Source organism: Mizuhopecten yessoensis, unplaced genomic scaffold (assembly GCF_002113885.1).
Source record: "Mizuhopecten yessoensis strain PY_sf001 unplaced genomic scaffold, ASM211388v2 scaffold7317, whole genome shotgun sequence".
Classification (NCBI taxonomy): domain Eukaryota; kingdom Metazoa; phylum Mollusca; class Bivalvia; order Pectinida; family Pectinidae; genus Mizuhopecten; species Mizuhopecten yessoensis.
This window is the reverse complement of record NW_018406987.1, coordinates 261,330-285,488: the sequence shown is the minus strand read 5'-3', so window position 1 is coordinate 285,488 and position 24,159 is coordinate 261,330. Positions and strand designations below refer to the sequence as shown.

The 24,159-nt window shown below is 35.6% G+C and overlaps 3 protein-coding genes across 8 annotated transcripts in view; 1 reads left to right on the top strand and 2 right to left on the bottom strand.

The window, feature by feature from the left end:
* The window catches only part of LOC110453457, a 61,841-nt gene that overhangs the window by 36,620 nt on the left and 1,062 nt on the right, over window positions 1-24,159 (top strand). The window lies entirely within an intron of this gene.
* LOC110453456 (galaxin-like) lies at window positions 949-13,950 on the bottom strand. Of its 2 annotated transcripts, none has more exons than XM_021502408.1 (8): window positions 13,793-13,950; window positions 11,441-11,584; window positions 10,647-10,847; window positions 10,006-10,401; window positions 7,672-7,845; window positions 6,845-7,223; window positions 6,446-6,564; window positions 949-3,727 (listed from the first exon to the last, which is right to left on the bottom strand). In XM_021502408.1, exons 1-8 carry the CDS (start codon window positions 13,797-13,799, stop codon window positions 3,441-3,443), a joined length of 1,707 nt encoding a protein of 568 aa, XP_021358083.1. In that variant the 5' UTR covers window positions 13,800-13,950; the 3' UTR covers window positions 949-3,440. The 2 variants fall into 2 exon arrangements, with proteins under 2 accessions (XP_021358083.1, XP_021358082.1); XM_021502407.1 differs by lacking the exon at window positions 13,793-13,950 and adding an exon at window positions 13,048-13,130.
* Window positions 17,745-24,159, bottom strand: part of LOC110453455 — a 14,547-nt gene continuing 8,132 nt past the window's right edge. For all 3 annotated transcript variants that reach the window (XM_021502404.1, XM_021502405.1, XM_021502406.1), the window contains 4 exons: window positions 22,633-23,053; window positions 22,134-22,301; window positions 21,629-21,735; window positions 17,745-20,421 (listed from right to left, as the gene is read on the bottom strand). In XM_021502404.1, coding sequence (XP_021358079.1) covers window positions 20,021-20,421; window positions 21,629-21,735; window positions 22,134-22,301; window positions 22,633-23,053 — 1,097 coding nt within the window. In that variant the 3' untranslated portion in view covers window positions 17,745-20,020. The remainder of the gene's footprint in view (window positions 20,422-21,628; window positions 21,736-22,133; window positions 22,302-22,632; window positions 23,054-24,159) is intronic.

Below are 24,159 nucleotides of genomic sequence, written 5' to 3'. Positions count from 1 at the left end.
AAAATTAAAACTTGAATAAAGTGTGTGTATATATAACCCTAGGGACAAAATAAGCATTTAAAATGACATCTTCTGATTTGTTCTTTCGGGTGAAATCATTAGATGCTTAGGATATATGGAAAGTTTAGGAAATTCACTAGTTGAAAATAGTCAATTTGATGATCCAAAATCGAGTCTCCCTCCTAACTAGGGAAAGTTTGCATCTATGCATAACTCCTACAATTTTTATACCCGTGGACTTTCTCATGTCAGAATCAAAATTCCTGTACGCACCACCTGGTGGATAATAATTGAGTTGTCTAGTCTTGAAACTGTTTTAAGATTCTGTGGATCTGTGATCTCAAAGCAATGCTTCGACTTAACAAAATAGTGAATCGCAATCCAGCATAACAGTATATATATCCAATTAATAAATGTTGGAGGATGTGAAGGTCACTGTTATGTAACCGGAGAGGAAAAATATGATGTGTCATTGTAACCAGCATTTAAACTCAGAACCATTTAACTGTTGAGGGAGGCTTTAACAAACTAAACTGCAGCGTAACTGAATATCAACTCAGCCGAGGCACTTTCTTTAAAATTATACAGTATCGTTCTTTGAAGATCAATATTCTGTATAGCAACATTTTTTGCCAAATTAAAACTTTTGCCCTTTGCCAGTAAAATCCATATTCGACCAGTTTTGTTTGGCCCAATACATTTAATTACTATGTATATTATGTAGTTAATTATTACTCATGATCATCTTCGCTTTAATGATCAATTTGCCCTCATTAAGGCAAAAATTAAACTGCAGTGAAAATTTCCAAGTATACCCAATATTCACAACATTAAGGAAATGTAACTGTCAAGTTTCGTCCAAATATGTCTGTTACAGGCAGAAAAAATTCCAATACAATGAGTAATAATTCAGATTTTTATTGGAATTCTTTTTTTTTTGGAGTTGAATCTTAAATTTGTACAAAACATAAGAACACACAAAGAAAAAATAAATTAATACATTCATTTACAAAGCACAAAAGTTTCTTTATTTCCCTCAATGACCTGATAATATTGGGAAAAAATATACATATATACCCCTCTCATCAATACCTGAGTATAATTCAGTAAACTGTAAACAATCGTGAACATGATTTGTTCATCTGAACACGTTTGTTCACCAACAAACATCTCCACATAGCTTGTTTTCTTACCCTGATTCTTCAATATTTTCGAAAACATTTCGATGGAAGAAGCTTCAATTTTCACTTGAATGACATCTTGAAAAGGTAAAACAAAGTATATATATACAGTACCTGAAATCTCAAAATATGCTATTTAAATAAAGTTCAGAGTAATCAGAGAGCTTGAAAAAATATTCATAGGAAACATAAAAAAACATCAATAAAAATAAAACATGTAAAAATATATTATCATGAAAAAATCCTTCCTGAAATACAATTGAACTGTACATACACCAGGAAGGTAAGACAGAGTCCTTTAAAAAAAATGAACACATTTCATTACACTGTTTACAGTGTAAATAAGTTTCTTAAGATCTTTAGAAATCATCTTAAGCGTTTATAATTTTAAAGTCCTTCTACACAAATCAGACTTTTGATTATAAGACTCGGTGAATGATGATATAAGTTATAAACGTTGAAGCAGTATGATATTTTGAATGCGTGGGATTTGTAGCCTGGAGTCTAACTTTACGGTATATATATATATAACTAAGCATTTTGAATGCTATGACTTCATGATGTTAGGGTGAAATGTTTATATTGTTGATAAAAATTGACTTAAAGCTTTACTTGTAGCTATCATCTGACTAGACATTTTGGTGAAATCTGCCATGCAGAAACAAAAATTGGTTAAGTATGATAAACTGTAAGTTTTTTGTCCCAAGGAATTCTTCTCCACAAACATTGACAAGCATGATTGTTACCTCATTCACCCCTAAAGACACATTTGAACTCCTTCAATTCAAAGGTTGGAATAGTTCATTATTAAATTTCAGGGGCAAATGAATTAATGACTGTATCTGAATGTCTTTATTCCCAGGAATTTGTTTATTCAAATTCTTATTACACTAAGTTTAACTGAGGCACTGGCAAGCAAAATGAACTTTCTATTAAGAAAGAAAACATGACATACACACATCAATGCTGCCTTTTCATTGTATAAATATATGTTACTGTAAAATATATAAGAATATGTGTATGTCTGTATTGCTGCTGTTTTGTGAGTAACTTGTACATTATGCTGAACTCAAGAGTGACATCTGGAAGTGGTTAAGAACTACATATGTATATCAATATAAAACAAACAACAACAATGCTGTTCATAGATCATGAAGGAATACTTTTACAAATATAATAAAACGGCATTTTTTTTCACCCATTTACGATCCTAATTCTGGCTGTCAAAAAATAAACCAATAGAAACTGTCTGGTAAATGTACCATAATTTTGAACATTCTGTTGATTCTTTGAAATAAATGCAATGTCTTTTAAGACGCTCACAATATGTCATAGATCAATTGTGCGCTGTAAATAGATGTTAAGTGATGGTCAAAGCCGATGATGATGATGATTCATTTAAATAAATGCAGTATCTTTTAAGACATACACAATATGTCATAGATCAAATGTGCGCTGTAAATAGATGTTAAGTGATTGTCAAAGCCGATGATGATGATGATGATGATGATGATGATGATGATGATTCATTTAAATAAATGCAGTATCTTTTAAGACATACACAATATATAGTATATCAAATCATAATATCAAAATTCAAAGATGGAAGTGATGTTAAACCACAGCCAAATAACACCATCCGGTTAAAGTGGATATGTTTTTTTCTCAGTTTCATTTAAAAGTTTTTTGATTCAACAAGAAATCATATAAATAAAATATTCATATAGCCACCTGTCTTATATGACCAATATGCTATGTTCTGCAGGGTGTTGGAATAGAAATGTTTCACTACGACAAAAAATACATCAATTTGAAGCAAATTCAAGCATTTTTAAAGTGTTAGAAGATATTCTACTGAATTTAAGGAGATATACTCAGCCTGTTACTGAATAAAAAAAATGTCTTTGAATAACATTTTGAAATAAGCTGCTCACCAAGGTTATAATTTCTCCAAAATAAGCTGCTCACCAAATGTTTTGGGTTACTGCAGTGACATCAGTAGCCTTTTTAAAAGTAGGGTTCCAACCAAACGATAAATTTGGTTATACATTAGCAAATTGAAACAAATCTGTAAACATGAACTGAAATGTCTCTAATTTGTTTTTGGTTGGTTGAAGGGTTTTGCGCCTACATGAATCCGCTCTTACGGGTTTCATCTCACTGATGGAAGTCAGTGTTTTGTCGGCGTTTAATTTGTTTTGCTTATCCCAGGTATTTATAGATATAAAAATGCTACATTATGTAATTGTCTCTTCTGTACTAGCAGTGGTACATCTTGCGCTGCTTGACGGCCCTTTTTATCCTCTTGGAGTACGGTAGGACAATGTCCTTCTCAAAGCAATTTAACTCCCTAGTTTTGTCATCAGGGTTACTGGTGACAATGATCATTCTGGAGAAGTTTTTCTTACAGATCCACGGCAGGAGTATGTATCTGTGATGTATCTCAAACAGGCCAGTGAATATGTTCCTGCTTGGTCTGCGGATCACGTATTTCATGACTTGGTTGTCAAAGTTGACAACTTGACGCCTTACTTCTGCAACATATGCTGAAGAAAGAAAACAAATCACCATATTTTCTCTGTATGGTATGCACAAGAACCTGTCATATTATCTTTAACAGTCTTCATCTTTAAATTTATGTGTTTGATGATTCTATAGGGAAAAGCTGCCATCTTGGACTTTCATGTAAAAATGTTTAGCCCATTATCATCAGATAATTAAAATGGTAGATATGTGGCCATCTTGAATTTTAATAGATAAATTTTACTATTGCTATTTTTAATAAAAAAATACTTGTGGGATCTTTCTCAAATTTGATATATAGGTCCCCCTTGGTTTTTGGTTGTGCATGTTAATTTTAAGATTAGTTGGTGAAAACAAAATGGCCGACCGGTGGCCATCTTTGGTTATGACACTAAAAGTGCTTCTAAAGGCTACCTTTTATATATAACAATCCATTACAGTGAAACTCCTTGTAGTGTAATAGACAGAACTTGGATATGTTGAAAACATTGATCAAACAGGGTTCCTTACATCTGCCATTTACCGACCTGGATGTGTCCAACTGGGAGTATGATGTGATATGTGGGTTGATATTGTCAAAATGAAGTCATGTTGATAGAACAAAAGGGTCAGTACATAATGATATGGGGTAGGGTCCACTTTACGGGCTCACATTGATAATGTCATGAATGGGTCAATGATGTATAAATGAGGTCATGTTGATGATTTGATGAGGTTGTGTTAATGCTGTGATGAGGTCAGGTTAATGGTGTGATGAGGTTGGGTTGATGGTGTGATGAGGCCAGGCTGATGGTGTGATGAGGTTGGGTTGATGGTGTGATGAGGTCAGGCTGATGGTGTGATAAGGTCAGGTTGATGGTGTGATAAGGTCGTGTTGTTGTGTTGAGGTTGTGTTGAGGGTGTGCGAGGTCTGGTTGATAGTGTGATGCAGTTGGGCTGATGGTGTGAAGAGGTCGTGTGGATGGTGTTCAAGGTCGGCTTGATGGTGTGGTGATGAGGTCGGCTTGATGTATGATGTATAAATGAGGTCAGGCTGATGGTGTGATGAGGTTGGGTTGATGGTGTGATGAGGTCGTGTAACTGGTGTGATAAGGTCATGTAAATGCTGTGATGAGGTCAGGTTGATGGTGTGATAAGGTCAGGTTAATGGTGTGATAAGGTCAGGTTAATGGTGTGATATAAGGTCGGGTTGATGATGTGATAAGGTCTTGTTGTTGTTGTGTTGAGGTTGGGTTGAGGGTGTGATGAGGTCTGGTTGATGGTGTGATGAAGTCAGGTCGATGGTTTGATGAGGCTGGGTTAATGGTGTGACGAGGTCGTGTTGATGGTGTTGCAAATTTTGTTTGATGGTGTGGTGAGGTCGTGTAAGTGGTATGATGAGGTCGTGTAAATGGTGTGATAAGGTCATGTTAATGCTGTGATGAGGTCAGGTTGATGGTGTGATAAGGTCAGGTTAATGGTGTGATAAGGTCAGGTTGATGGTGTGATGAGGTTAGGTTGATGGTGTGATAAGGTCTGGTAGATGGTATGATGATTTGTTGCTGTTGTGTTGATGATGTGATGAGGTTGTGTTGATGATGTGATGAGATCTAGTTTATTGTGTGGTGAAGTCGGGTTGATGATGTGATAAGGTTGTTTTTATTGGTGTGATATGACAAGGTCATGTTGATGATGTGATGAGGTCGTGTTGATGGTGTAAAGAGGTCTAGTTGATGGTATGATAAGGTCTGGAAGATGGCGTGATAAGGTCTGGTCAATGGCATGATAAGGTCTGGTAGATGGCGTGATAAGGTCTGGTTGATGGTATGATAAGGTCTGGCAGATGGTGTGATAAGGTCTGGCAGATGGTGTGATAAGGTCTGGTAGATGGTGTGATGAGGTCATGTTGAGGTTTGATTGAGGGTATGATAAGGTCTTGTAGATTGTGTGATAAGGTCTTGTAGATGGTGTGTTGAGGTTGGATTGAGGGTGTGATAAGGTTTGTTGATGGTGTGATGAGGTCGTGTTGATGGTGTAAAGAGGTCTGGTTGATGGTATGATAAGGTCTGGTAGATGGCGTGATAAGGTCTGGTAGATGGTGTGATAAGGTCTGGTAGATGGTGTGATGAGGTCATGTTGAGGTTTGATTGAGGGTATGATAAGGTGTTGTAGATTGTGTGATAAGGTATTTTAGATGGTGTGTTGAGGTTGGATTGAGGGTGTGATAAGGTTTGTTGATGCGATGATAAGGTCTTGTAGATGGTGTGATGAGGTCATGTTGCTGTTGTGATGAGGTTTAGTTTATGGTGTGAAAAAGTCAGGTTGATGATGTGATAAGGTTGGGTTGATGGTGGGATGAGGTCTGGTTGATGGTGGTGTTGATGGTGTGATGAGGTCAAGGTCGTGTTGATGTTGTGATGAGGTCAATGTCGTGTTGATGGTGTGGTGAGTACGGGTTGATTGTGTGGTGTGATGAGGTCAAGGTCGTGTCGATGGTTTGACAAAGTTGGGTTGATGGTGTGATGAGGTTAGGTTTGATGGTGTGATGTGGTCAAGGTCGTGTTGAGGGTGTGACGAAGTTGGGTTGAAGCCGTACAGTCTTGATGTCAACTTGAATGTTTATACATATGTACACAACAAAATTTTCTTAATTAAAGGTTATGGCTATAAAATAATGAGTTCTGAAAATGAAATTAAAAATACCTTTTACTGGAACTGAAGGTTTATACACTGTGGTGAATGGTGTGAAGAAGTCAACTTACCAAGCTTTAATTTGCAGATTTCAGAATCAAATTCTCCATTATTGATTTTTTCAGCAACCATCCGTCTATTTTTGGAACAGAGAGTAGAACATTCGGAGTTTTGTTGAGGTGCTGGACACCTGAAATTCAAGAAAGTTTGTGATTGTTTGTGAATTTTTCCCCAATCACAAAAATAAGATAAACTAACTTGTTTTTATAAATATAATGTATAATGACTAGTTTCTCCTTCAAAATATGGTAACGAATATAAAGGACATACATATAAAGCCTTTTTCATTACAGCAGTTTTAGATGTTGTAATGACAATTCAGCAAAATGAAATCAGATTATTTAAGGATGGTTTGAATTTATTTCACCAAATTTCTTTTGAGAAAATTAAAACTCTGAAGTAGTTCTTACTCGGTGCCATTGAACACTTTTGAGCTGCAGCATCGTTGTGTTCTGTTGTCATAGACTTCAAAACCACAGCATCTTTTGCCCGTTTCTTTAGCTCCTCGAAACAGATTGTTGTAACAACACAGGTCAGAGTTGTCATCGTATTTATCATGTAAGCACCGTTTTGCCTTGACCTCAACCCTTCCCCGGACACACTGGTGTGTTTCAGACACGTAAGATTCTCCAGACCGGTTCCATGGGTTGTAACAACAGGCATCCTGGCCCCCTGATGTCTTCGCCACAGGAAATTCTTTTTTACAGCAGGTGTGAGTTTGTGTGGTAAGCCGGTGGACACCACAACATGTCTCCTGGTGACCAACACCCACACACTGCTCATGGTTTCCTAAAGTAAAAAGTGTCAGAATAAATTTCATGTTTAGTGTTAATTTAAAGATTTTGTGTACAGTAATGTAATTACGAAACCTTCAGGCTTACCATAATACCCCTCATTTCCTTTGCCATCTCACTTGTCAGCTTTTTGACACATTGTCGAAGCCCTATATGATATGTCAAAATAGTGCTTGGCAATATGGTGGCCGTATAACACTTAACTGTAGAATTCTGTTGCATATTTTGATAAAAGTGGGCGATAAATCAAATATGATATCTATAATCTTTCATGTTTTAAATTTTTCTACACATATTTCTTCTGTGTACTTTTACAAAGGACTTAAGTTGACCACTAAGTTTTTGATTGGGTGACTTACATATAAAAAATTGAATTGATATTCATTTTGATATATTTGGGTAAGAGAATTATCATATAAGATAGGATGCTGAAGTGCACTCACCACATCTTTTGTAATGGGTATATAAATATGGTTGTCCCCGACAACAGAATTGTGTATGAAAATTATAGAGACCATTTCCACAACAGTACTGGGCTTCTGTTGTGATTCTGTGTACATGGAATGTTGATGGATTCAAAGGGTTTCTACAACATCGTTGCTCAGATATGTCAATTCCTGAAACATAAGGTGATGTGGATATATGATGAATTGCATCTACAATATATCATTGTTACTCTCAAATATACAGAATGGGAACACATTTGCTGTATTGTTCAACAAACAGAGAATTTTGTTCTGCTCTTGTGTCAAACAGAACAAAACACGTTTGTTGTTGTGTCAAACAGAACAAAACACGTTTGTTGTTGTGTCAAACAGAATAAAACACGTTTGTTGTTGTGTCAAACAGAACAAAACACGTTTGTTGTTGTGTCAAACAGAACAAAACACATTTGTTGTTGGGTCAAACAGAACAAAACACGTTTGTTGTTGTGGCAAACAGAACAAAACACGTTTGTTGTTGTGTCAAACAGAACAAAATACGTTTGTTGTTGGGTCAAACAGAACAAAACATGTTAGTTGTTGTGTCAAACAGAACAAAACATGTTTGCTGTTGTGTCAAACAGAACAAAACACATTTTTGTTGAGTCAAACAGAACAAAACACATTTGTTGTTGTGTCAAACCAAACAAAACACATTTGTTGTTGGGTCAAACCAAACAAAACACATTTGTTGTTGGGTCAAACAGAACAAAACATGTTTACTGTTGTGTCAAACAGAACAAAACATGTTTATTGTTGTGTCAAGTAGAACAAAACACATTTGCTGTTGTGTCAAACAGAACAAAACATGTTTGGTGTTGTGTCAAACAGAACAAAACACATTTGTTGTTGGGTCAAACAGAACAAAACATGTTTGCTGTTGTGTCAAACAGAACAAAACATGTTTATTGTTGTGTCAAGTAGAACAAAACACATTTGTTGTTGTGTCAAACAGAACAAAACATGTTTGGTGTTGTGTCAAACAGAACAAAACACATTTGTTGTTGTGTCAAACAGAACAAAACATGTTTATTGTTCTGTCAAGTAGAACAAAACACATTTGTTGTTGTGTCAAACAGATCAAAACATGTTTGGTGTTGTGTCAAACAGAACAAAACACATTTGTTGTTGGCTCAAACAGAACAAAAAATGTTTGTTGTTGTGTCAAACAGAACAAAACATGTTTGCTGTTGTGTCAAACTGAACAAAACATGTTTATTGTTGTGTCAAGTAGAACTAAACACATTTGTTGTTGTGTCAAACAGAACTAAACATGTTTGGTGTTGTGTCAAACAGAACAAAACATGTTTGGTGTTGTGTCAAACAGAACAAAACATGTTTGGTGTTGTGTTAAACAGAACAAAACATGTTTGTTGTTGGGTCAAACAGAACATAACACATTTGTTGTTGGGTCAAACAGATCAAAACACACTTGTCGTTAGGTCAAACCAAACAAAACACATTTGTTGTTGTGTCAAACCAAACAAAACACATTTGTTGTTGTGTCAAACCAAACAAAACACATTTGTTGTTGGGTCAAACCAAACAAAACACATCTGTTGTTGGGTCAAACAGAACAAAACATGTTTATTGTTCTGTCAAGTAGAACAAAACACATTTGTTGTTGTGTCAAACCAAACAAAACACATTTGTTGTTGTGTCAAACAGATCAAAACATGTTTGGTGTTGTGTCAAACAGAACAAAACATGTTTATTGTTGTGTCAAGTAGAACTAAACACATTTGTTGTTGTGTCAAACAGAACAAAACACATTTGTTGTTGGGTCAAACAGAACAAAACACATTTGTTGTTGGGTCAAACAGATCAAAACACGCTTGTCGTTGGGTCAAACCAAACAAAACACATTTGTTGTTGGGTCAAACTGAACAAAACACGTTTGTTGTTGGGTCAAACAGAACAAAACACGTTTGTTGTTGTGTCAAACAGAACAAAACATGTTTGTTGTTGTGTCAAACAGAACAAAACATGTTTGTTGTTGTGTCAAACAGAACAAAACACGTTTGTTGTTGTGTCAAACAGAACAAAACATGTTTGTTATTGTGTCAAACAGAACAAAACATGTTTGTTGTTGTGTCAAACAGAACAAAACACGTTTGTTGTTGGGTCAAACAGAACAAAACACATTTGTTGTTGGGTCAAACAGATCAAAACACACTTGTCGTTAGGTCAAACCAAACAAAACACATTTGTTGTTGGGTCAAACCGAACAAAACACGTTTGTTGTTGGGTCAAACAGAACAAAACACATTTGTTGTTGGGTCAAACAGAATCTACCTGTTGGGTGATTTCCGCAGCATTGCCGACATTTAGATATAATGAGGGAGGTTTCATTACAACATTTCTGTGTCTCCTTATTCATGATCTCCGTTCCACAGCATTTAAACTGGTCCTTATGATGATGAGGATGAAGTTTGCCATTACAGCATGTGTTAATACGTGTGTCGTATCGTGTTCCACTACACAGGCTGTAGTATTGAGGCAATATAACGTAGTTATTGGGGTCTTTCTTATTGCATATGTGGCTCATTTGATTGAAGGCGGTTGTATTACAGCAGAACCAGTCAGAAGAACTGCCCTTTATGTTGTTAATGATGCTGTTACAACACATCTGTGTCTTTTCGTCTATCATCGCATTACCACAGCATCCCACAGTCCGGTTTGGGTACAGATCTAGATAAGAAAATCAGCTCATACAAGTACCTTCAGACCAATCTCAATGTTCTGATAGGAGTGAAAATAACTAGGTCACAGGTCAAGGTCATGGTATAAAGACTGAAATATGTCGCTTATTATTTATTTTAATCTCAACTAGAAAGTCAGCTGATTATTTTTCATACACTTGGCAATATTTTGATTAAAAGAAAATCTGCCTGGATTGTTATTCATGTAAATTGAGATTGTATACTTCCACTAACCAGGATTGTAGTGATGTAACAAAGGCTGAACCTTTGACTTGGTAATCAGAACTTGATGTGGACGGCAGCATAGTTTTCTCCGGTCTGATGTAGAGTAAACTTTAGCCCCGCAGCATTCACGTTGCTCCCCAAAACTATCTGTCTTGTTGTGTAGCTGACCCCCACAGCATATCATCTCCTCTGTATGTAAAACCTGCCTGTCTGGAATGAAAACCATTGTCTTGTCAAGTCACTGAGGTAACCTAGCATTTTATTATTCCTCATCGATTTTACAGCTTGTCTGATTGATTTAGACACATCACATGACAGGGCTACAAAACATTGGGTATCCCTCACGCGATCTATTTTCTCTGTCGAGTATCCCTCTCGGAACCCCTCACAAATTATCGGACAAGTTGTCTCTCTTTGTTAGACTCTCTAACGCCCGATGTGCTCCGGACGACACGGGAGATTCCACCTCCCAACAGCTGAAGAAGTTGAAGGGCTATAATTGTTGTTCAATTTGATGTAAAATCAAAACACTGACAATGATAGGTATTTGTAGTATATGCTACCAGACTTAATGAAGTAATCAGGTATCTCCAAATGTTAGTACATTTTATATACAAACAGTAAGGACACATAGCATGTAGATTTTGGATTGAACGGCATACGGCTTGGTCAAAATAAATTAACTTTGACCCATATCTACCAACCCCTGTTCAACTTTCTAGATAAATGGACAGTTTAAACAATAAAATAACGTTATTTTAATACAGCTGTATTTGATTTTAACAACATTGATATTCACTTACCTGATATCGAGTCTACACAGCAGCACTGCTTGCTATTTTTACTGTAGGCCTGATGGTTACAGCAGAACTCAGTCCATTGGTTCAGTGTTCGTCCCCCACATTTCTGGATAGAAAATGGAGTTTGGCAGGAGTCAGTTGCTACAACTGAAAAATTTCCACAATAATTTGATATCTTCTCTAATGTATTAACACATTGTTAATCAAATATTAATTTACTTCAAAGTTGTTTGTGATGCTGTGCGGCCTTTTAAGCTTGCTGCGGTGAAGGGTTATCAATTTTATTTATGTAAATGACCTTGACCTACTTTTAAAGTCACGGTTAAAATATGCATGTCCTTTGTGCTCCTCGTTTAACACTAACGCCATTTAATGGATAGCATGAAAGTTGGGAGACTTGGCCAGTTGTGATACTTATAGATTTGAGATGTGCTAAATCTGATATTCTTCCTCTTTAAATGAATTCTTTCAGTTGAAGGCATTATGGATTCATAGGATTGCATTATGCCATCAACAGAAAGAATTTATTTAACGAGAAAGAATATCAGATAGGTTCAGGGACTATCACATCTGTCAACATCACTTAAAGTTAAAGTTAGTTTCCAATACAGGATCCTACAGAGCTCCTGTGCGCGCTGGACTCAAAAATTAAACAATTGTATAATATAAAGTTAAAGTTCAGTGTTAATTACATTTGCCAGATAATTAAAATAACGTTCTTTATTCTGCCAAAAGTGTATCTATTCTGTTCTTAAAGTGTTGATATTTGGAGCAGTTACAACGTCCTCTGGAAGATTGTTCCAGGTTCGAATTGACTTTACTAAATGTGAAAAGATTTTCCCTCAGGGATGTTGTATGTGGACTAATAATGGGAATATCTTTTTCAAGTTTCCTCTCGTACTATTTCTGACTGATTCCTCACTCCAAAGCTTAACAAAAGTACATGTCTCTCTATCGTAAACTCTGTTTACAATCTTGTACATTTCTTATCATGTCCCCTCGAAGTCTCCTATATGCTAGTGTTGATAGGTTCAATTTCCTTAAACTTTTTAAAAGACTGGTGTTCTCAACAGAAATCAATAATAGCTTTACAAGATAAACAATAGTTGAAAAATCGTCACATGAAAAATAAAATCAGTGTAGATGTAGATTGTATATTAGACTCGATCTCATTAGGTTAATATGGGAGGTCATGCTTTCCATAATAACATACAACCAATAAATTACTGTTGTAAAATTGACTTCAGAAAATATTTGTCCGTGTAAATTTAAGTTGTATATGAGACTGTTGTTAGGTTGATATTGGAGCTAACTTTTTTTTTTAATTTACCAAAAAAATGTATTTCAAATATAATATACAATCAATAAATCTATAGATGTAAAATAGACATCAGACCATTTTTTCCTGGTACATGTAAATTGTTCATTGGAATATTGTCATGTTAATATCAGAGATCATTTATGTTTTAAATTTTTATAATAATATAATAATAGATCAATTTCAGCCAAGAATCATAATGTTAATTCATCATATGATCAGAAGTATGAATTTAAAAAAAGAAAACGGCATCAAGATATAACATAACCTTAATATAAAATTGTTAACTTACTGTATGTAAATAAAATGAAAAAGGAAATGATAAAGAGTGTCATCTCCTCTGTCCAAGAATTGAAATATGGATCTTAGTACAAGTGTGTCCGATATATGTTTTATGCATTAATTACTGGGGTTTTCTCATCTTCATTAAATATTTATTTAAAGAAATAAAAAACCATTCCTTATTATACTGGATTGGAAATAACTAATGAACTGATAAAAGCACACAAACAACCATGTCCAATAGAAATAGGTGGGAACTACAGTCTAAAAAAAGATTGTTTACAAACTATAGCTAGCTTCTGTAATCTGGGTAAGTCGTGTCACGGTAACATGGATATAAACTTCCTAAATCCAGACAAAGCACATGTTTTTATAAAATGAAGTCATTACACGTCATTTTGTGTGTGGACGTAAACAAACCAGTGTGTGGATGGAAACAAACCAATAGGAAATCTGGAGTGTATTCATGACATGATGTTTACAAAAAACGTTTGACCTACATACTAGACACCACTGAAATAACAAGGTAGTGATCTGTTGATCAACTTTCATTTCAAGTGCCTCGTAGTCCAATTAAGCTGTAACAAAAACATTTTCATATTTGGAGATTTTAGAAATGAAGATTTTGAAAAGTTAGGGTTTTTCGTTGGTAAGACGGTAATGTGTGGTGACTGTATGTGTAAGGTGTGTGTTTGGCACATAAACATTATGACTAAATTGATCATTATATGAGTTTGTTTACTCTGGATTATTACCTTCCATCCGTGGACTTTGCTGGGTATTTCCAGTTGGAATTCAGAATTGAGTTTAAACAATTTCACCACTTCCAGTGCCAGGTAGACACCTGGTCGGGAACGAAGTGTTTTGATAAAATCATTAGATTAACAATATAAGATCAGTGAAGCCTATAGTACCCGAGTGTTTAGCTGAGTCGTAAATGAAATGTTTAGCTGAAGTGTGTATATGTGTCGTAAACGTCATTTAATTCCTCTTGGTATTTCAACTGTCACAAGAGGGCAGAATTAACAAACGCTTGATGAGTTGTTTACAAAAATGTAAAAAATCTACATTTTGAGAAATATGTGAAAATTTACAGCACTCATCTTCAATGCTTTCTGTTCACAAGTGAATATATTGACTCTTATTACAATTTTAGCTGTGAGGCCACGCCAATTTAAAAAAATAGTTCTTTGGGAAATTTTGAAGGAAAAAAAACAGGAGCGTGAGGGTGGAATTTTTTTATTTTTTTATTTTTTTATTTTAGTAAATTTTGGTGTGAGCTGTAGTAAAATTTAACAATTATGGTTTTTAATACCTGAAAAGGTGTTAATTTGTTTTAACTGTACATATGTATGCATTGTGTTTCAAAATAGTTCACATCAGGCAAATTCAATTATGAGTGGAATGGTAAAACAAACCTCAGAATCCCTCCCACCTGACCCGCGACCAGAACAAATACAAGTTTTACCTATTCTATTCGTATCTGGCATCATCATAAAACATTTCCTTTCTTCTAATAAAATGTCCTTAAAGGTTCTATGTTATCATATTTGGAATACAGGTGTAACAGGAAAGAGAATAGTGTGGCTGTGCTTCCACCGGGGATCGAACCCTCAATCTCCAGGTTCCTAGTCGGACGCTCTACCACTGAGCTAAAGGGAAATTCCTTCTAGCTCGAAGCTAGAAGGCGTCCCTAATCCTATGTACAATTAAAACTTGCAACACAGGCCCCAATCCAATCAGAACTTTTATTTTATTTTAACTTTGTACTATATAAAACGGTGTGTAAAATTTCTAAAAATCTAAAGGTTTAAATGTTAACACCTGACTTTTTAGCTCACCTGGCCCGAAGCGCCAAGTGAGCTTATGCCATGTTAAAATCTTTAAATAACCAGAAGGCCCAGGATGATGATATTTGGCCATTAATATGCTGGGATGAAGCACTACGAAGTTTGTTCAAATGAATGACCTTCCCCTATATTCAAGGTCACAGGGGTCAAATATGTTGAAACTTTTAAATAACTTCTTCTGAATATTCAAGAGGCATAGGCTAATGACATTTGGCCAGTAACAGGCTGGTATGAAGGGCTACCAAATTTATTCAGATGAATTATCTTCATCTATTTTCAAGGTCACAGGGGTCAAATATGTTTAAAAACTTTAAAAAAACTTCTTCTCAAAAATAACCAGAAGGCCTTGGATGATGAATTTGGCCATTAACATGCTGGGATGAAGGGCTACCAAGTTTGTTCAAATGAACGACCTTTGCTCATATTCAAGGTCACTGAGATCAAATATGTTTAAATCTTTAAATGACTTGTTCTGAATATTCAAAGGGTCCAGGGTAATGATATTTAGCCAGAAATATGCAAGGACGGAAGGCTATAAACTTTCAAGGTCGCAGGCGTCATATGTTTACATCAGTTAATAGATTTAAATGGATCGAACACAGATATTTTGCCTGTATCTGTATATTAGTCCACTTTTAAGATTTCAAGTGTGAGATTAATACTAGGTGAGCGATTCAGGCCCATTGGGCTTCTTGCCCTTGTTTAGAATCAGAGGTGCTAGTTTCAAATACTTTTTTAGTCTTAAATCTGAAGGTTTGTTCGAATGAATGACCTTCCCCTATACTCAAGGTCACAGAGGTCAAATATGTTGAAACATTTAAACAATTTCTTCTAAATAACCAAAATGTCTAGGGTGTTGATATTTGGCCAGTAGCATGCTTGGATAAAGGGCTACCAAGTTTGTTGAAACAAATAACCTTCACTCATATTCAAGGTCACAGTGGTCTTTTGTCTTAAAAACCTTAAATCAACTCCTTTTGTATAACCAAAAGATCCAGGGTGATGATATTTGGCCAGTAGCATGCTGGGATGAAGGGCTATCAAGTTTGTTCGAATGAATGACCTTCTCCTATACTTAAGGTCACAGGGGTCAAATATGTTGAAACTTTTAAAATAATTTCTTCTAAATAACCAAAATGTCTAGGGTGTTGATATTTGGCCAGTAGCATGCTTGCATAAAGGGCTTTAATCGACTTCTTTTTTTAACCAAAATATCCAGGGTGATGATATTTGTCCAGAAGGATGTTGGTATGAAGGGCTACCAAGTTTGTTCAAACAAATGACCTTCACTCATATTCAAGGTCACAGGGGTCAATTGTCTTAAAAACCTTTAAACGACTTCTTCTGTATAACCAAAAGGTCCAGGATGATGATATTTGGCCAGAAGGATGTTGGTATGAAAGCTACCAAGTTTTGTTCAAACAAATGACCTTCACTCATATTCAAGGTCACAGGGGTCTTTTGTCTGAAAAACCTTAAATCAACTCCTTTTTTATAAGCAAAAGATCCTGGGTGATGATATTTGGCCAGAAGGATGTTGGTATGAAGGGTTACCAAGTTTGTTCAAACAAATGACCTTCACTCATATTCAAGGTCACATTGGTCTATTGTCTTAAAAACCTTAAATCGACTTCTTTTGTAGAACCAAAAGGTCCAGGGTGATTATATTTGGCCAGAAGGAAAGCGGCACGAAGGGCTACCAAGTTTGTTCAAATTAATGACTTTTGCCCATATTCAAGGTCACGGGTCAAATATGTTGAAATCTTTTAAACAACTTCTTCTAAATAACCAAGAGGTCTAGGGTGTTGATATTTAGCCAGTAGTATGCTGAGATGATGGACTACCAAGTTTGTTCAAATGAATGACCTTTGCCTATATTCAAGGTCACAGGGGTCAAATATGTTGAAATCTTTTAAACAACTTCTTCTAAAAAACCAAGAGGTCTAGGGTTTTGATATTTAGCCAGTAGTAGGCTGAGATGATGGACTACCAAGTTTTTTCAAATGAATGACCTTTGCCTATATTCAAGGTCACAGGGGTCAAATATGTTGACATTTTTTAATAACTTATTCTGAATAACCAGAAGGCCCAGGATGATGATATTTGGCCAGTAGCATGCTGGGATGAAAGGCTACCAAGTTTTTTTCAAATGAATGACCTTCGTCCATTCTCAAGGTCACAGGGGTCTATTGTCTTAAAAACCTTAAATCAACTTCTTTTGTATAACCAAAAGGTCCAGGGTGATGATATTTGGCTAGAAGGATGTTGGCAGGTAGGGCTACGAAGTTTGTTCAAATTAATGACTTTTGCCCATATTCAAGTTCACAGGGGTCAAATATGTTGAAATCTTTTAACGTCTTCTGATGAATTGACCTTGACACACTTTCATGGTCACATCTGGTCCATATTGCATAAATCTTTAAAAGTCATCTTCTCGATAAACAAAAGATATAAGGTTGTGATATTTGGCAAGTTGCATTCTGGAAGGAAGGGCTATGAAGTTTGTTCAACTTTAAATGTCCATGTTTGACTTTCAAGGTCACAGGGGTCAAATGTGTTTTAATCGTTTAACAGGTTCTTCTGAAGTCAAGACAGTGATATTTTGCCTGTAGCTTTATTTTAGTCCGCTTTTAAGGTTACAATTGTGAGATTAATACAAGGTGAGCGATGCAGGCCCATTGAGCCTCTTGTTGTAACAAGAAAGTTGGCATGAGCACAGAATCCATGCTTGAGCATGAGAATAGTTGCATGACTACGGCCCCAGGACTTTTATTATTCTGGACAATATTTTTGAAACCAGACTGTTTCAACCAAACAGGATTCTCTACTTCTAATTGAAGAATAATAAAAGACAAAGATATGTTAATTTTTTTAATGTATAGAAATCATTGTAAAAGACATATTTATATTGTTATTAGTATAAAGATGTTACCTACAGACCTAGTGAATCTGAATACATGGAAAGTGTTACAGCCAGTTTTGTTACATTCCTTGTGAACCTTACTGTAGAGTTACAGCCAGTTTGAGGTCATGCTAGAACAACGCCCTGTATTTTACACTGTGATAAAACCAGATGTTGTATTACCCTGTAGTCTAGTGGCGGATTTGTGACATTTCATTGTTTCATTTTTTCTGGGTGAAAAGGCAAATACCAAAAACACCAAATTCTTGTCCTTTCCTGACTTTTCGCTCCATAAAGACAAAAAGGAACAAATCTTGATTTCTTGTTCTTTTGTCTTTTTGCCCCGAAAAAAAAGAGAATTTAAAAACTTAAATTCTCTTCATTTTACCCCTAAAAGAGGAAACAAGATCTGGTCTTTTCGTAGCAAACAGATGAAACAACGAAATGACACCAATAAGCCATCATACAGCAGCCAAACCTCTCTTATTTCTGGAACACATCGGTTGTTATCAACTGATCAGATTAATGACACTAAGACTTTGACCTCGACGTCATTTTGTCTGCCTTTGTGGTTCAAGTCATTACTTGTTGGGAAGAAAATTGAACATCGATACAGGGTAATGATTTGAGTAATGTTTTGCAGAAAATATAAAGAAAAGTGTAGATACGTAATAAAATCAACACTTCACATGTTCATCTGACATCTCTGATTGCACTCATTTATTGCGCAACTTGAATGGCTGTGTGACATCCCCCGGGCTAAAGCCCTTGTATCAGCCCGCGTAAGGTCTATCCATACCGCACCGTACTTGTGCGGTCAGAGACTTCATATGAACACATACCTCATACACAGGCAATATCATACACGTTATATATTATGTCATGTTATACACCTATACTAGGTAATGGAAATACTGGCATAGAGAAGAGTTACTGGGACATCCAACATTCCTGGGTGATATACCATTCAACTACTTTACATCTCACACACACGTTCTCAGCATGTTACACAGACACTCCAAGGCTAAAGGATTTACTGGCATTCAAAGGGTACATTTAGAACTAAAATATTAAAAACTGAAATATTTGACCAAAAAAATACATAAGACAGGACAAAATTATGCATTTCATGCAAAATATTCTACTTCCCTCATGGTATTTTGTGAAATGATAGCACACACAAATGCAAAAGCTTGTATTTCTATAAATTAAATTGAATATAACTGTACTTCCTTTTTACATGTCTACGGTAACATGAAAATCATTCAAAACAAGAAAAACAAAATTGGTAAAAGCTGGATTTTTGTTTCCAAACAAAAAATAAGTTAATGAAGAGAATGAGAACAATATTCATGAATGATTAACAAAACATATGATAGCATTATTTCATTTACTACAAAATTCTACAAACGTTCTTCCTCAACATGAGTATAATTTCTTTAAAACATCAGGTAAATATTTCATGTGTCATGACCTCGCTGTCCTACTCCAAGTGCTATTTCAGGAATGTGGGTAAAGTCACTCTTTTTGAGTTGATATTTAGATGTTTAGACATGAAAATAATGTTTAAACATGTATTTATGTATCAATACTATGGTATTTGATGAAAGCAGTGCATTACATGCTTGCAAAAAAAAGTCAGAAGAAAATGAGAAGCTCTCACAGTTTACAAAAAAATATCCGATATATAGTATGGAAAATATTGGGTTCCTTCTTTGCTTCACATTTAAAATTTACCTTTCCTCAGGATTGTTGCCTGAACGTCATCTTTGCCAATTCTGTCAATTTATAAATAATACTGTTTATCAATGTTGCGAGTGATTTCATTGGCACGTACGCGATTACTAGTTATATTTGACCTATATTTTGTACAGTAGACTTTGAGCAAATGCCGTTAGCTAATTATAAGCTGCCATAATTTTAGTCTTAGGTTTAAATACCCTTGAGATTCCCTTTCTTTATGAATCATTTTATGTAATTATATTTGTATCATTCCCTTACTTTTATTGATAATTGATGTTTTACTTGTATATTATTGAGGGTAGTTTATGATTGATTAATAAACATTTCTGCCTCATAAATATTTTTGAAATTAATACAGTGCATAAAATTGAAGAGAAAAACAAGGATTCCTTTTTTCTTTTTGATCCAAATTTAGTGGGGGGTTTGTTGTTGTTTTTAAATTTTATATGCTTCAAAAATTTGGATAAAAAATCTATGTTAAATATTTATTAACTTTCATAAAATCTTGATTTTTTTTGTTTCTCAATTTTAACTTTAATGAAATCAAAAATTTCATCTACAACATCAGCGGTGACTAGACTAGTTGGAGTGTTGCATCGTTCCTTCCAGTATTTCATCAGTGTTTTTCTGATTTTGGCAGTATATGGTAAGATATAGTCACTGTCTGTTAGGTCTACTTGAGTGTCTCGTATCGATTTGTCAGTAATGACCACAATTTTTCGGCGGACTTCGGTTCTAGGTGCTCTATCACATACACATGTGGGATGAAACAGTTTCTTGACCCTAAACGAGTTCTGATTATGGTGGTAGAGTCTGTTTTTTTCACCCTCAAGTTGTATCCGTGTCACATCCCCAATATTGTTTTTCCTTCCAATCCTTGTGATGTATGCTGAAAAAAAACAGGAAAACATTTTATAAATAATGACAAATTTAACTGCAGTGGGACAGTACAATATCAAATGATTTGACCAAGGCAGCTGGTTGATAAAAGCTATAAACATAAAATGTTGGACTGGATAGGTTGATAGACTTTCTTGACATCTATAATTTAAGTGAGAAATTGATTGAGCCAATCACATGTAATAGCAAGTTGAGATGTCTAAAATAAGAGAAAGCATCGATTTCTATGAAATTTATCTTTTACATATATAACAGTAGGTATATAGTAAGGTTGGGGAAAAGTCTCAAAACAGTGTCAGTTATATTAATAGACAGGACATGGGTGAGGGTATGTGTGTGACAAGTGAGAGTGATAGAGGAAAAATAATTATATTTCTTGAGTGTGGCTAATATTTTGATATCTTTAACGAGAAGGGGCCGTGGTAGCAAAGTGGTTAAGGCGTCTGACATTCTGCTATTACTAGGCCAGCCTCCAGTGGGTCCCAAGTTAGAGACCTACGTGGGGCAGTCAACAGGTACTGGCCATCACGTTGTTTTTTCCCCGGAATTCACCACCACCAAAACCTGACACATCTTTAAATGACCATAGCTGTTAATAGGATGCAAAACACGAACAAACCAAACCAAATCTTTCAAGAGTCCAAAGTACGAGTGAGTGATATCAAAATATTAGCCACGTGAGTGGCTCAACTTGATTGTTGAGGCAAATGAGAGTGAAGGCGTTATTTGCAGAAGGAAATAAATTGAAAAAGAACTTCAGTCAACCTCGATATTTTAAACTTTGCATCAGGACAAATTCATAGAGATTTTGACTCACGAATGTTCAACTTCGTTTTTTATTTTTTTAAACATCTTTGACACATTAAGAAATGTAAATCTTTGAACTTTGATTGATGGCCAGTTTAGTTATTGTAACTTGTTGCTGTTCATCGCCAATGTGTAAACGTTTTCTTTGAACACCAAGAGGCGTAGGGTCATGATCACCAGATTACCAATAGCATGGTGGCAATGAATGACCTTGTATGACTAGAAGCTTGTGGAGGGAAGAAACAGGAATGGTAAAGAGTTTTGATGGTCAAAACTTTTTCTCAAGGGAAGAGGTTTGTGAACAGGAGAGGCTATCTATGGGGAGGGGGTGGGGTTATTCAGGGTATGCTTGTGAAAGGTCAAGGGAAAAACCAGCAAATTCAACTCACCATTTGTTTTACATATATCAATTTTGCCTATCCTGATTTGACGTCTAATCTTCTTATCTTCCTGCTCACAAAGCCATTCACAGATCGGATGTTCTGGTTTACGGCATCTGTAAGTGTAGCATAAATATTAATATACAGTAAATTAACGATATACATAGAAAATCAGGAACAAATTCTCTTTACATATCATTTTTATGAATTGTTCATAAGTAAATGACATTAAAAAAATCACCACCATTTGGCCTTTCACAATGAATTATAATGTCACAATTATTACATATGAACTGAAAGTTCATGTGTGTGGATCATGCAGGTTTGTAAAAGTCATCGATTGTCACATTGTACGATCTCGTTAAGCTGCCAAATCCAATCTTTATTCATAAATAAGAAAATCACCTATAACAGATTTAACATTTATGTTCAAGCTAAATCAGCAGTATAGCAATCATTCCAATAACTTGAAACCTAAGCAATAAATGGATAAATAAAACTCGATTTGACTTACTGGTTTGGATTTGTTGCCACTTTCGAGCCACAGCATGTTTGTTTACTGGGATTATATAGGTGTTTGCCACAGCACACTCTCCCAGACTGTTTGTGATAACGTTTACCGTGACAGCAGAGCTGGGTCGCGGTGTCAAAGCTTCTGTTTCCACATCGTTCATTAGGGCAGCTAAAATAACACAAGTGAAAATTGAAAATTGTGAAAGTTTTGCAAAATGTTCAATTGTAGAAATTCTTTTGAAATATCAGTTTTGTTTCTTATTTTTTTCCGTTATTTATATATATATATTTTAACCAAAAAATTAGAAACTCCTAGACTACAAAACATCTTGGAAAAGCATAAATCTTAATTACATGTATGTAACTTTTAAAAGACTTCTGGTTAAAGAGCAGACACTAGTTATCTCCATTTTCTCACCCTCAATACAATTATGTACCAGGTTTAAAGCCTAGACACTAGTTATCTCCCTTCATTACCCTAGTCCGTAGTACTCACTCACCTGGTGGAGTTGTAGACCCTACCGCGGACACAGCAGCTCTGTGTTGCTGGGTTAAAGACATTATATTGACAACATCTTTGACCAGCAGTTAAGCCACCACGATACAGTTTGTTGTTGCAACACAAATCAGTGTTTTTGTCAAAGTATGTCCTCCCACATTTTGGCTGGTTCAGTTTCCGGGTGACTGTTGGTTTGTGTCCTTGCCGACACTCCTCTGTCTGATCGGAGTAGGGAACGGCACTTGTACTGCCTTTGATGTAACTGGTACAACAGCTGTTGTCGGAGCTCTTTTTTTTCAAAGTTTGAAAGTAGTTGTAGTCGTAGTTAGTTCCAGCTTTACAGCAAACGTAGCGTTGGTTCAGTTTCTTCGAACCACAGCAGCTGTCCTGTATACCTACTGCACTACACTTGTTGTCTGAATCTGGAAATAGATGAACAAAAGCCCCAATGAAATAGAACTAATTGTTTCACATTTGTCAGCAGCGTCTTTGTCTTTTACTGACCCTGTGTTGTCCTTGAACCCAAATTGACCTTTACCTTGTACTGAAAGGTTACATGTCATCGAAGGTACACTGTAAACTTGAAAACTTTTGCCCTTCCCAGAATGGCTTGGTAGAACACATATGAGTCCACTGTAAAATTTGCCCTTCACGTGCAATTACTATATATATGGTATGCTAAGTGTACTAGTATTTGCTGTCATTATAAATTCACCCTAATTACTGAAGGCAAAAAAAGACGAAAATTACAACTACCGTAAAATATACAGGTATATACAGTACTGCACTTCACTGCCTTCAAACACGGTTCAATACCGTGTTTTTATAATGTTGTTATAGTCATGAGCAACTAGTTTATTGTATAAGCAGTAGGCTTATTCTAGGTAATAGAAAAATAAAAATGAAAGACATAAAATGTGATAGGAAAATGGAAATTTACACATCAAATTTGAAATTGATTGAGGTCATGTATGCTTTGGAAATTCAACCTTTTTTTTATAGAAAACAACAACATTGCAATGCTATTATTGATTATTATTAGCTCACCTGGTCCAAAGGACCAAGGTGAGCTTATGCCATATACCGTGGCGTCCGTCGTCTGTACGTCAACAATTTCTTTAAACGACTTCTTCTTCTTAACCACTGGTTGGAATTAAACTAAATTTGACTGGAAGCATCCCTAGGTGGTGGGGATTCAAAATTGTACAAATGGTGGGGCTGACCCCCCAGGGGGCTGAGGGGCGGGGCCAAAAGGGGGCAATTTGCCCATATTGCTTTAAGCAACTTCTCTGGAACTAAGAGGTGGATATCAACCATATTTGACTGGAAGCATCCCTAGGTGGTGGTGATTAAAAATTGTACAAATGGTGGGGCTGACTCCCCAGGGGGCTAAGGGGCGGGGCCAAAAGGGGGCAATTTGGCTATATTGCTACAAACGACTTCTTCTGTAGAACTGTGCACTGGATATCAATCATATTTGATCAAAAGCATTCCTGGGAGGCAGGGATTTAAAATTGTACAAATGGTG